The sequence below is a fragment of the Spinacia oleracea genome, chromosome 1 (assembly GCF_020520425.1).
Source record: "Spinacia oleracea cultivar Varoflay chromosome 1, BTI_SOV_V1, whole genome shotgun sequence".
Classification (NCBI taxonomy): domain Eukaryota; kingdom Viridiplantae; phylum Streptophyta; class Magnoliopsida; order Caryophyllales; family Amaranthaceae; genus Spinacia; species Spinacia oleracea.
Genome location: NC_079487.1, coordinates 100706575 through 100721262, shown reverse-complemented (window position 1 = coordinate 100721262; position 14688 = coordinate 100706575). Strand labels below are relative to the sequence as shown.

The window sequence follows — 14688 nt, the reverse complement described above, 5'->3', positions numbered from 1 at the left end:
TTCTTAGGCGACACAATGTTGCTGGTGATAAAGAGAGCTTCTTCAAAAATTCACTATTGATCTTGCGAAGAAAAATGGTAGAGAAGGGCAATCTGCGGTACGTTTTGCTCATCTTCAAATGGAGAAGCGCCACTCGTGTTTGGTTTTTAACTGGTAAGATGAAGTAGCGCAATTTTTTGAAGCAATGACTGAACTTGATTGGAAACAATGAAAGAATTTGACTGCGGCTCTCTCGAAATCCCCTTGTTTAACAATGACAAGAAATAATCACAAAAGTCGGTGTTGTATTTATCACAGAAATATGCAACAGGTTTTTTTGTCATATAAATATGTAGAAGGTTTTTGTGATATAAATATACAGGAAGCAGTAGCTATAGTAATGTACAACTTCTTTTTTTTAATAAACGAAAATGGCAAAAATTACAAACCGTACCAACAGGTCTAGAACCAGTTCGGTGCAGAATTTCAGGACATGATCGGTCTTGTCTGGAATAGTTCGAGACCGGTCTCCGAAAATGAAAATAACCAGATTTCAAATCCGGTCCATTCTGGCACAGACCGGACCAGATTTGGACCGGTGCACAGTCCTATCTGTATTGGCTATGAGACTATTTTACAGAGTTTCTAAATTATTCAAGCACTTTCCTCCATATTTATAAGATAGGAACGATGTCCTCATCTTCTTTTCTTTGTTTTTATCGTGTTTGATTTAGGAGACGAAAATTTATCGTTTTTTTCCGATGTGCATCCGCGCGCGATAGCGCTCGATCCAGGTCCTAGTGTAGATAAATGCAAGAAAAACGATAAAACAAACACAAGATTTAACGTGGGAAAAGCCTCAAATCGGGGCAAAAAAACCCACAAACGACGAGCACCCAAAAATCCACTATATGGAAAATAGGTGAGTACAAGAACCTTAATTACAACTCTCACTATGATATGATGAACTCACAAAAGAGTAGTATAAAATAGTGGATTAGTGGATAGGTGAATAATATAAGGAAGAACACTATTTAAGGAGGACTTGTAGTGTATGTAGAGGGTGACCTTTTGTGTGTGGTTTGTTCTTCGTATGTTCCAACAAATGCCTATTTATAGTGGAGTGTATGGGGATTTCAATCAATGTTTTTTTTGGTACGGCAAAGGGAGATCTGCCTAAGTGAGTGGGAAGGCGGTGGAACTGTGGAAGGCAGTCTCAAAATTGGGTGATAGAGTGCGTTTCAAACGTGACTAAGGTTTTGAACTTCTAGAATACAGATTTTTGTATAAACACTAGATTTAGATTTGGATTTGAATGTTAACATTTCAATTTCCGAGTATGGAATCATGAATGTCAAATGAAATGCAAGTTTCAAAACACCACCAAATGACATTTGATTAAAAAAAACAGAACTTTGCATTGAAGACATTGGCTTTTGATTGCACGAAAATTAGAGTATTTCAGAGTATAAAGTCAAGTTAAACTTTATGAACTTTGCAATCATATCAAGTCATCAACATAATGTAATCAGTCTCACTAAGATCAAAATTGACAAATATGGATTAATGATCAAGATTTGGAGCTTTTGGTCTTCTTCTTTGCCGGTGCTTCGGAGCCAGCAATATAAGCTTGAGGATCTATGTGGTTGGCAGATTTCTTCTTTCCAAATTCTTTCGCTTTTTTCTGCAGAATATTACAACATCAACTCGATGTCAAACCAACTAACCAAGTATAGCAAAGCATACGATGTTTAAACAAGAATAAATTGCTCTACTCAATTACCTTCAATGATTGTGCCATGGAACTGACATCACCTTTACTAACTGTTGCACTCTTATCACCTTCCGCCGTAGTTTCCTATAACATAATAGCACATGGTGTTAAGTATCTTGCAAAAATTCCGAATTAACAATTTCCACTGACAAGTTGAACGTCTCAAACCTCAGGTGGAACAAAAGCAGCATCTCTTTTTCTTTTGTTTTCAGCTGTTTTCTCTGCCTGTTTCACCTCCTTCTCTTGCCACATCTTCGCCGACTTCTTTTCCTCACTCAAGAAGTACTCTCCAGTCTCCAATTGTTGGTCAATCTACATTGAATGTTTTGTTAATGAAGGTATCCGAACATCATATTTTCAACGTCAATCAAACCAGCTTTTTTACATAGATAAGCTATCCATTACCATATTATTGTCTACAAGCAAGAAATTTACAAGGACCATAAAATTCTCACCTTGCTAGGCTGCTGTGGAGGTGGGAACGGTGTGTAAGGTTTCTTCTCCTTACCCTTGCCTTTCTTTTTCTGAACATTTTTCCTGAATTCAAGAGGAGAAAAAAAATTGACCATCAGGTAAACAATGCATTTTAAAGAATAAACACTAATTGCTACTGCATGCAATAACAAATGTCATACTTCTTGAACTGTGGTAGAAACCTATCCCAGTTCTCACTTGCAAGGGCAGGATCCTTTGCGAGTTCCCTCTTCATCATGAGAATCTGTCAGTGAAATTGAATAGTGTGACAGAAATTGAATAGTGTAAGTATATAACATGACTGACAAATGGGTATTCGCAACAGCAAATATCCAACTGCAAGTCTGCAATTGCCAAATTACTATTTTCCTTCGGTGAAAACAGAAACACAATAGCAACCATATCTTACAAGAGAAGCAGACGAGTGTTTGTACCTTGATGTGATATATTGGATGCATTTTATTCTGTATGCAGTCTTCTATAATTCTCCTGACCTGTTTCAATCCTTTAAAAGATCCCATGGCTGCAACTGTGTTTCCCTGCATAAATTCCAACGGAGATGGGAGAAGAGAGGAATCAAATTCAATTCTCATCTCATAAATAAAGGAGGAATTTATTAGAATAATCTCATATTTGGGCAGTCTTCTTAGAATATCCCAACTTGGCGTTAACTCATTGTAATCACAACTTTAGTTATCTACTTGAAATAGGTCATAAGACTCGTAACTAATTCTGTTGCAAATATTAAATTATTTTATTTATACAATATTTATTTTAAAAATCAAAACGAATTTGAAATAAAGTTCAAATATCCTCCATGGTAATCCCAGAACAATGGGGAAGATTGTGGGTGGGTCTTTTTATAATCATACTCCATACGTTACTTATTTCGATTAAAAAGATATCACTATTAGTTAGTTTTGAATCATTGTTACCTGATCCTTTACTGTTAGATTGGGTATGGGTTCGAAATTCACTACCTAATTTGATAAATTAGACCAAAAATGTGTCATTCTCATGTTATGTTTCCGGCACGCGGGGTGATTAAGAAATTCGGTAATACTGTTTTGAACTTTTTGTTGGGATTCTTACAAGACAGACATTCCTGAAAAATTGTTTCCTGAAGAAAAGATCTCAAACATAACAAGTAGTTTTTGAAGCAAACCTGAACAAGGATGTAGCAGCCTGTCAAGATTTCAAGTGCCTGCATCGTAGGAAACACTAAGTCAGAGAAATTAAGTGTGTCTTCCCGACAACCCACCCACCGATCAACTCCCTATTCAAATTCCCTACATAGCTATTATAAGCGTGAACCACAGAAGTGTTTTTAAAAAAAATTATGTTGGCCATCAGTCTACCATAGCACCATACTTCCTCCAAAATTTCACACGCTCACTTTCCCCCAATTTCTCAAGGGCATGATTTTCTTCTACTTGAGACAAATACAAACCTTTAAGGTAGAATTATTGGGACCAAGAAGATGTTGCCGCCGCTTCACAAAGCGAGCCTGCAATCAGCAATACAAACAATCAAGCTACGCCTGAAGCAGTGTGTCCATAATACACATAAGCTTAAGCTATCACAATTACTTGCACATATTGGACAGAGACAAGAAATACTTTATTCACATAAGCTATATAACCTTTTTTCAAAAGCTATATAACCTGTGTTTCAAATTTTGACACATTCAAAATAAGACTTCAATGTGACAATTTAACGGAGATATTATTTCCTATGCATTGTCCAATTTCACATCGCAATAGAATGGAATGGTGAATTAGCATGATTATTTGCAACAGTTTGAACTGAATAACTTCTTTTTCCTCAAACTTTTATCTGTCATAATTAAAAAAAAGTAACAATGATTCTATTGGAGATTTGAAGTTGCTTTCATGGTAGTACATTAGTAGTATTTTGATTAGTATTTTGATTAGTATTATGAACATCTGTTTATATTTTTATCAAATAGCAAAAATTAGTTTGACAAAAGACCTCTTTTACTATGGTCAAGAAACACTTGACCAGCTGGCTACCCCCAATCATCTGTCCCAACACCATAACAACAGTCAAATATCACCAGCATCCAGAAACCCCAGCATTTCATTCTCTTTTCCTATTGAGTATTGATTTGATGACTTAATTTTCAGATTTAGGTCAGATAAACTACTGATATTTCGACATTAACACGCTATTGTTTTAATATGAGAAGGTGAGAGTTCTGATTTCATCGCCTTTTGCTTTCTTCTTTCAACAAACATGTTGTATCCATTTCTCCACGGAGAATCCAACCCATAACTTCTGTCCGCAACCGGGTGTCGTGGTTGACAGAATAAGGCCGGGTTGAATGTTGAGTTTAAATACTACAGAAAGTATAGTCTAACTGTTACTATCTTCAGCAAGTGGCATATACTGTGTCACAATAAGATTATCCGAGCAAGATCTGCGTTTGTTTTCAACACTTAAATTGCTTGCTTAGGTCAGTGCAATTCTAGATCAGCTCATACCACCCAAGTATAATATTAAATGGACAAGGACACAGCTTCACGCCTTCACCTTCTATTTTGTTCTCCGTGTGATCATTATATGCATCAGAATTGAAGAGCATAATAATGAACTGGCAGTGTGCATAGTGATTAACCATCACAAAAGAAAAGACAAATGAAGCAAATACAGTAAATACACCTTTCAGCAGAACGAAACGCACCTTATTTCTCACTAGATTACCAATCTTGATGATATCACATTGCATTTCGTCATCAAGTATCTTGATTGCCTAAACACACAAAACAGCCACACCGAGTGAGTATACCCAAAAACTTCAACTGAGAAGAGGGGTGGAAGATTGCATGCAAACTAGAATGTAGATCATCGTTGTTTTATAGGAATATACTTCAAACAGAATCTTAAATAGTGGGGAGAAAAGACAGTAACATAGGGTGAACTACATATATAAATGACACAAAAAGGAGTTGAAGACATACCTGAGGTGCCGGAACACTATAGGGTGAACTACATATATAAATGACACAAAAAGGAGTTGAAGACATACCTGAGGTGCCGGAACACTTCTCGACAAAAGTTTAATGAGGTCCCTAGCTTTCACTATAATGTATGGATCTCTGGTCTTTCTAGTTGTTGAAACAGTCATAGTTCCTTCAACCTGAAAACCAAGAAAAATTAGAGTCAGGCTCAAATATTTCTCAACATGATGAATAAACAGCTACTCCCTTGGTCCCTAAACATTTTCCACCCTTCCTTAACATGGATGACCCAGATTATTTTTCTTTTTTTTTTTGGGACAAGGCCCATTTCATTTCCCAAAATACCCTTGCGGGCACTAATCTCAAATGATAAAATGCAACAGTATCCCTTTTTCTTTTTAAATGTTTCAAATAGCCTGTGCTAAACCCTAGCTATGCTCTAGGTTCAATATTTGTGTGTTTAACCCTATTGTGATAAAATAGGAGGGATGAAGGGAGTTAATTATGGTGATCTCTGTCAATAAATCATAATTGTTTCGTTTTGGACAAGGGAATCTGGTAAACAACTAACTCAACTAGGACACAAGCAACTGTCATCTTGTTTTCCCATTTACCATCACTACCATCCACAGTATTCCCTGATTAACCGAGAACTAAGAATAGCATCGAAAAGAACAATTTTAGCAAAGGGTGTATCCCGAAACACAGTGAGTGTACCATATCAAGTTTTAGCATTCCCATCAATCAAAGCCCCTTCCAGCGATTCTCTAGGTCTCAACTTTATAACCAAGTAAAGCCCCTTCAATGAGAGGCTAATTTTCAGTACATCATACATTATATGATTGCTCCATCAATAAAGAATCTCCATACGCATAAAATGACTATGTCAGCTACAATTAAGCGATTACTATGTCGAATTTAACTGTGACATGTGAGACAAATAAAATGACTGTTTTACAGTCCCTCTGTAACGAATTAGCCTAATAGAAAGGGGGTAGTTTTAGGTATTGTACAATTAGTTTAGTAAGGGTAGCTTGAAGAGGAAGACAGTTGGTTGGTTACATGGAAAAAAGACTCAGAAATGCTATAAATAAGGGATTAGTAGGCAAAGAGAAAGGTATCCAGAATATTGAGTAGCTTTCAGTGAATCAGGCACTTGAATGCTTGATAATGTATCCTTTAACCTTCTGTGATAATATAATATCGATCTAATTGTCTTTCTTCTTCCTTTTTTTTGCTCAAGTTACTGTCGATACTAATTTGAAGGAATAATAGCTGATTTTTTATAAACCTGATAGATATTAGAAAAGAGAAAGACACGTAGTTGCCACTGAAGTGTGGGAGAAGAAAGTTGACATCATCTCCAAAAATACTACCTGAACAATTCGGACACAAAACGTTATCGTTTTTATGTTTTTTCTCAGATATCACGGGACCCAAGGCTATGAGGACTATGTATGGAGGCTGAGAGAATAGAGTACAGGGATACTTTGTATAAAAAAGACGAAACAAAAACTTAGACAGATCCTTGCTGTGGAAAAACTGGTTTGCAATAAAGCAACAAGACTAAATCAAAGAAGTATGTATTCTTTGGTTAACTCTTCAAAAGATGCCAGCTACAACAGGTTGCTGAGATGAGAAGTCTCAACTGAAAAGAACCTAACTACTACAGATGTCTATAGGCTTTATTCTGCATGGTGTTTATGGATCTTTTTATAGATAAAAGGGCTATGTAGACTTCCTATGGACACTGGGAGAATGAAGTACAGGGACAACTTTTTACATAAAGACCAACCAAAAACTCGGACGAAGCACAAAGCAGCTTGAAAATATTAGTTTGTAATAATGACCCTACATCGAGGAATGAAATTATTCTCTGGCTAACTCTCCAAAAGATGTCGGCTACTACAGGTTGCTTAAATGAGCAGTCTCAATTGAAAAGAATCTAACTACTATTGATGTCTATAGGCTTTCTTCTGCATGGTTTTTTCAGGGCTATGTGGACTTCCCATGGAAACTGAGAGAATGAAGTACAGAGATACTTTCTGTAAATAGACCAACCAAAAATAGGACAGAGCCTAAAGTGTGTAGGAAAATATTAGTTTGCAATAATGAAGCTACAGGTTACTAAATAGAGAAATGCTAATTAATCACACATGCACATCAGGGTATTCAACTGGGTAGAATCAGCACACAGCTACTGCAATCTGCAGTTATAGAGCTTGTTTTGTAGAAAGTGATGCAATATGGAGAGAAAAGAAAATAAGTCTCAAGTACAAGGCAAATATTTTGCAGCCTTGTTGATGTGGGACTAAAAAATCGGTCATATTATGTGAACTCTTTGTGTATAGTAACATAGAAATTCTGTCTCGGACTTTTGGTTGGGATCCATAGAAGTGTAGGTGTATTACTTTACAGCTCAGTTATTTTCATTTTTTCAAGAGTGTGAATTTGACTCTAATTACATTGACTAAAAGAGACTGAAACATGGATGAATTCTAATGTGAAAACAAGAGAACTTCTCAAAGGTACCCAAGCAAGACAGCTCCAGAAACAAGAGGAGAGCCCTCTTTAGAATCACTGAAGATTCTCTCTAGAGAAATAGATTCTGCTCCTCAGTTCACCACTAAGGTGGACGCCTCTTAGAAAGTAAAACAATCCTAATACCAGCAAGGTGGCCATAGGGTGGTCTGTAACGTCTATTAGATTCGCCTCATTCATCCAGGTAATTGCTAAATGCTAAGCACAGGATCCTTACCTAGAGAATTTCAGTCCCCCACCACCCCAACGTGAAGTGCTGGCAGTCCTCAACCTTATCACAAAACTTACCTAAGAAGATTGGCGTGAATCAAAAATACTTTTGAGATTCTGAGAAGGTAATCCAGGCAATTAATATCGGATTTTATTACCGACAATTCATATGGCATTGTCAAAGACATCCTTAATCAAGCTAGTCTCAATACTTATTCCTTAATGTAGCATTGTTAAAGTCCCAGGGACCCGTGTCTCCAGAACCTAAATTATAACAAACCTCAGTCACTGAACTGCCGACTTCACAAGTATTACTCCCTATGTAACATTATCGTGACAGGTTAAAAAACTAAAAAGAAGAGTAAGACATTATTTCCCAAGGAAAAAAGGACTTATCAGCCTTCTCCAGTTATCCTAGCCTTCTTATTTGAATCAGTTATGCAGAGCTTGTGGAAAGAATTGTAGCCGTAGGTCTGCTATTAGTACAAGCATGACATTTGACAATCACATCTGTCTAGTAGGTGGGGGCAGAGAATTTAGAGGAAAGTGTAAGTATGCATCAACCTAATAAGTAATAACAGCCTCTCTGTCATCAACCTAATAAGTAACCACAGAGGTCTACGTCATAGCTTTTCAAATTGGGAACATAAAAGAACAAAACCATACCAAATTAAGCTCACATGAAATACCATGCTCCCGCAATGCAGCCTTTACCGTTGGCCAAACATCTTGCAGATATTTCTCTGTAAAACATAGAAAACGATAAATAACAGTGAATAACCCAAACATTTTCCATACAAAATAGTTTTAACCATAAAAATTGTATCTCCTGAAGTAATAAAAGTAATACTCAAAGAGAAGGGAAGGAATAACAATGGCACCGGCCTGTCAGGCTGCCAGCAAGTTTTAATGCAAATATCCAAATAAATTCATCCCAGAAACTTTCTTAGTTCTTACCAGTTATTAGATAATATATGGCTGATTGGAGTCCATGCTAGTCACCAACTCATAATGAACTCTTATACCACTAAGTCCCATAAGCAGAAGTGGAAAATATATATGGCTCAATTCATTCTTCTATATTAGATAACTTTTGTTTAATATCTTGTAATACCATTTTGCTATCCTCGCACATTCACTTTTACCGGTTTCACCATTTTGCAACAATTTCCACAGATTGACTAAACATAGAAATCCTTCCACTAGCTCTTTAGGTAAGACCTCTACAAGATTTAATAGAGTGTTAATGAACATGGTTTAACATACAAGACTAATAAGAATAAATGGAATGTCTCATAAAAACAATCTTTTATTCCTCTGAGGGCAACAGTAATAGTCATTTTTGTAAAGTTCTTGACTTAATGAAGCGGTTCTTAAGAGAACTACATTTCTGCTAGGGGTTCGAAATAAGATGTTCTTCTCTTGGACAAAATGGTTTTCAACATTATAAGAACAAAAAGAAAAAGTAGGACGCGTGAAAGAAAAGGAGATTCCAGATGGCTGCAAATTATAAAGAAAAGAGGACTCTGGATGAATAGATTAAGACCATTCTGAGAGGCATATGTATACCAAATTCCAAAACACAGAGCCCAAAGCATCGATAGATCCAAAAGCAAGCTAGGTAGGTTCGAGTTGTTCGACAACTACTCATCTCAGCCAAACTACCGAGGAGGTGGGGAAATGCACTTTTTCTGATTACACAGGTTAACCACCCAAATATCAAAACACAATCATGAAAATTGTATTCCCTCCAATTTCAAATTGTTACACTTCATGTTTGTTATTTTACACTTTTACCAAACTATAAATACTTTATGCTTTTTTCTTTCATACCTCTTCTATACCATCTCTCTCCCTTCCTAAGGCATGCAGACAGTAACAAATTCAGAGGAATGGAGGGAGTGTCCAAAATTAAGCAAACTTATCTTCCAAAACTTAATAGTAAACCATGAAAGTGCAAATGCAAAAAGAAATGAGCAAACCCAATTCAGATAAGAACCCTGGAATGACACAGGAAACTAAGCTTAAGTATGAGGCACGAACCCTAAATTAACACAGCAAACTAGTTTTAATTAGGACGCATAAACCCTAAATTAACACACACAAAAAAGAGGCAAAAACCCTAAATTAACACAACAAACTAAGCTAAAAAATTACACATATAGATCGAACCGCGCATTTATCTACAGAAAAACGTTCCGCCGCAAGTAAAGCAGCTCGAAAAATCAAGTAAATGAATGAAAAAAGCATACCCAATTGAAATTATAAAAAATAGAAGCCATAATCAAGGGGGGATATGAAGTTAATTAGAGTAAGAGAAGAAAATAACCTCTGTATTGGGGGAAGATAGTAGAGAAAGAGCTGACATCGAGCAAGCCAGAATCGTTCCATGAAGGGTCGAATTTTTCGATTTTCCAATGGTCGATACTGGGGTCATCCCATGGCTTGTCCTTATCGTGTTTACCCTTGTGTTTAGTCCTCTGTTTTGGTACTACTTCTTCATCGACATTGTTTTGCTGCTCTATGTCTGCCATGTCTGCGGTGGAGGCGGAACTCAAGGTCAGGAAGGGGAAAGAGAGAGAGAACAGACAGCGGTTAATCGAACTTTATAAACTACGGAAACGGAAACGGAACGGTGAAACGGGGTCGGCCAAGGGAGGAATGTTAAATTTCAATTGGCTTGTGTCTATGACCCTGTTTGGTAGATAGAGTTTAGCGTTTAGTTTTTACTGTTCTATTAGCAGTTAGCTGATTACCTTTTTGTTTAACAGATTTGACTACGAATTTGACTAGCTGTTTATATAGGCCCTGTTCGGCAAAATTAGCGGTAGCGGGTAGCGGTTAGCGGTTGAGTAGCGGGTAGCGGTTAAAGTAGCGAGTAGCGGTGAATAGTAGCGGTTAGCGGGTAACGGTTAGCTGTCGAAGTAGCGGTAACTAATATGAGTGTTCGGTAAAAGTAGCGGTTGATATTAAAAAAAATAAAAATAAAAGCAAGAATATTATTTAAAACTTTATTAAAAATTTGTCAAACGTTACCCGCTACCTTAAACGCTACTAATTTTAACGTTTGACAAAAGCTACCCAACCGCTACCTCAACCGCTAACCGCTACCTAAATCGCTACTTTACCAAACACTTACAGATTTTACAAGTAGCGTCTTGACTAGGTCAAAACGCTACCCGCTACCTCAAACGCTACCGCCGAACACGCCCATATATAAACTTGTTTGGTAACACTTAGAGGTTTGATAAAGTTGGTCATTATTTGATTGTGTAAAAAGACATTTATGGACATTATTCTTTTGTAGCATTCATTTTATTTCTAAATACTTAATTAATTAAGATATAAAATAGGATTTGCTAATTAATAAAATATTTTACAACTTTGGAAAAATGAGTAAATATCACATAAGTTACTTATATTTAATGTGTAACATTATCTATCACACAAAAATATTGGAAAAAAACGGAGTAAAAAATAATCTACCAAAAAAGTGAGCTATCCAACCCCTAATAAAAAAAAAAACCAAGCCCATTAAGTAATTATTTTTTAAAAAATATTTTTCAAACTCCTAAGATCAACAATCCAACACTCACTTCGACATCTCCGTCACACATTTATGCATAAATAGAAAATAGGAAAAACCAACATCCTAATTTCCTCAAATATCAACCATGCTTGCCTTAATAATTATCAATTACTATCAACAATTCAAAACAAAAAACAAAAAACCATATCTGATAGAACTCAACCATGCAACATGATCTTGAGGTAGGAGAAGCAATTTGATAGTGGATGCAACTTTTTGATATTAGTTTCTCCAGGTATATCAAATTAAGGATAGTATTTTTTTTAATATACATATAAAAGTCTATTTTGCCAAAATAAATTAAGGAAATAAATATATATATATCAACCAAACAAACTTTTCCCCCAAAATTTATCCGAATTATCCAATTGAAGTTTATAATTTTATTTTTACTGCTCATAGTGATTTTTATTCTTCATCGCCAAATAAGTAAATACATTTTCTAGACTTTTTTTTTGAGTTAGATTTGTGGTTGTGTTGTAAATCATGGTCGTAGTAGCAGAGGTCAAAGAGTGGGCAGAATCGACAATTACAATTTTGTATTTCCAATCCTCTCTTCTAAACGTTGCTCTAAGCAGCGTGTTGTAATTTGGAGGTTTGAGTCCAAAACTCCAACCTCTTCTTACCAAACACCATTATTAGAGTATTTGACTACTCAAACCTCTAATAGTGGTTCAAAACTCTAATTTTGTCTCAAAACTCTTACTACCAAACAAGGGCTATGTTGATATAAGTGACTCAAATATAACTACTTTTAGTATCAACACAGTATATGTCACTATGAAAAACACAAATAATTTGTATTAGTACTTCTTAGCAAAGTATTGGTACACAAATACCATACTAGTTTTAGTACCAATGTCAAATTAACGGGTACAAGTACGAGCCACTGGTGTCCATATGGACACAAGCCACTTGAGGCTAACACTTCCTCATCGGCTGAGTCGGGTTATAAAAAATTACTTTTGGGTTTTTTCGTTCGGATTTACATTGTTCAAAATCTAGAAATTTTGAGTTCGGGTTGATCCAATGGGTTTTGAGAATTTAAAATGTGTTTATGTTTTTATTAATTTGTGTAATAAATACACAAAATATGAAACCGGTTTTGCGCTTGAGAGGGTTCCCTTCCTCGACGCCATGGCCAACATTCGCAAGCAGGCAAAACGCAACAATAGTGGTGGGAATACGAAAGCCAAAACACCGACGGTCAACAAGAAGCAACCTAGTACCAATACACGACCTTCAAACACAGACATGGTAGACAATGATTCAATTTCAGACCACTCTGATTTGCGATCAAACCCGGATTTAGAAGCGATTTTAGAGGATCAAATCCTTACTCCCAACTCGTCTCTCCAGCAGTTGCAACATCGATCAAACGTAAGAAATGAATTCAATGCTTGGATTAACGGATTACAATCGAGTAATTATATTCGCTCCCATTTTCAATCGAATTCAAATATTGGCGGGAGTAGAATTGTTGATCAAGTAATTCAAACTGATAATGATAGTGTTAATACCCTGAATAATGATATTCGTTCGGAATGTATTACAATGAATAATGAAAAACAACCTAAAATCATACAAATTGATCTTGAGGACATACAAGATGAGATTTCATTTTGGGAATCTATCGTTTTATGTTATGTTCTTAGGGAAAACCCACCTCATAGTGTTATGGAGGGATTTGTTAGACCAATATAGGTCAAGTATAGTGTCGACAAAGTCTCTCTAGTCGAGAAGGGTATATTTCTGGTTCGTTTCACCACCATGAAAAACTGCCAGAAGGTCATCAATGGTGGATTCAATTTCTTTGATGGGAAACCTGTCATTTTGAAACCTTGGTATGCTAACATGAATATTACCAAGGATTCCATCAGGAAATTACCAATATGGATACAATTACCCTTTCTTGGTGTTAAATATTGGGGGGACAAGAGTCTCTCCAAGATTGTGAATCAGAATGGTTCCATGGTCAAAGTTGATCAAGCAACACACAATAGGGACAAGTTAATATTTGCAAAATTCCTAGTTGATGTGGATATTGGTCAGGAGTTTCCTGCTATGATACACTTTGTAAATGAGAAATATGATTGGATCCCTATTTCATGCTCAATTTGTAAGGGATATGGCCACAATCACACCTCTTGCACAATGCAAACAACCAAGACTACTAAGAGAGTGTGGGTGCCTAAGGTTGTTCAACATATTTGTCCTATCCCACTTGTGGTGATCTACAATGAGTCTGACTACATCATCACTCACATAGATGTTGATAACCACACTCTTGTGGGTTTTTTATAAGCTGCAAGGTTCAGTAAACATAAAGGGCAACAGCTGAAACCAGTTAACACTACAAATAAGTATCAGGTACTTAGTGGATATATTAGAGGATGATTCTGATGGAAATCACGGTGAAGAGTTAGTAATGCCAGGAAATGATACAGGCAAAGGTGTGATGGCCCCTAAGCCTAATGGATAAAGTACTTTGTTGGAATGTCAGTGGTTTGAACAGGAAAGCCAAACATATCAAAGTGAGGGAGATGATCTCTTCTCACCAAATCAAATTGTTCAGTCTCCTTGAAACTAGAGTGAAAGCTTCCAAGATAGGTAATCTTTATCTTAATGTTTTCCCAAATTGGTGCTTCTTGATGAATCATATTTGTATAGGATGTTTTACGCGCATTTAGGATGCATTTCTAGGCATTTGTCGCATATTAATTAATTGCATTTAAAGTCATAATTGAATAAGTCGTCGTTATTGTACTCATTACGCTCCGTTTGTGTTTTCCTTGGTATTTCAGGTGATTTTACAATCATTTGGATGCATTCAGAGTTTTTGGAGGTGGATTGAATGATCACCATATGGTTTGAGTCGAAGACGAAGTGTTTGATCGGAGAATTGAGCTTTACGGGAATGATTATGTCAATCCGGATGATTAGCTCGAGGTATCTCTTTTGCATAGAAGAGGGAAGCATCCCTCGTTGGCTCACAAGATCCCTTGTTGGCTCGCCACATCCCTCGCTCTCTCGCTCAGATCCCTTGCTCTCTCGCTAGATCCCTCGTTGCCCCATTGCTTCATCGTTGCTTGCTACGCATCTCACCAGGCCAACGAGGGATGACATGCGAGATCCCTAGC

General features: G+C 36.5%; 1 protein-coding gene across 1 annotated transcript; it reads right to left on the bottom strand.

The window, feature by feature from the left end:
- Positions 1-1393: 1393 nt before the first annotated feature.
- Positions 1394-10638, bottom strand: LOC110793739 (KRR1 small subunit processome component homolog). Its single transcript, XM_021998642.2, has 12 exons — positions 10289-10638; positions 8626-8702; positions 5277-5387; positions 4932-5000; positions 3678-3734; positions 3393-3431; positions 2662-2766; positions 2389-2471; positions 2209-2290; positions 1922-2065; positions 1763-1837; positions 1394-1663 (listed from the first exon to the last, which is right to left on the bottom strand). Exons 1-12 carry the CDS (start codon positions 10491-10493, stop codon positions 1550-1552), a joined length of 1161 nt encoding a protein of 386 aa, XP_021854334.1. The 5' UTR covers positions 10494-10638; the 3' UTR covers positions 1394-1549.
- Positions 10639-14688: the final 4050 nt, after the last annotated feature.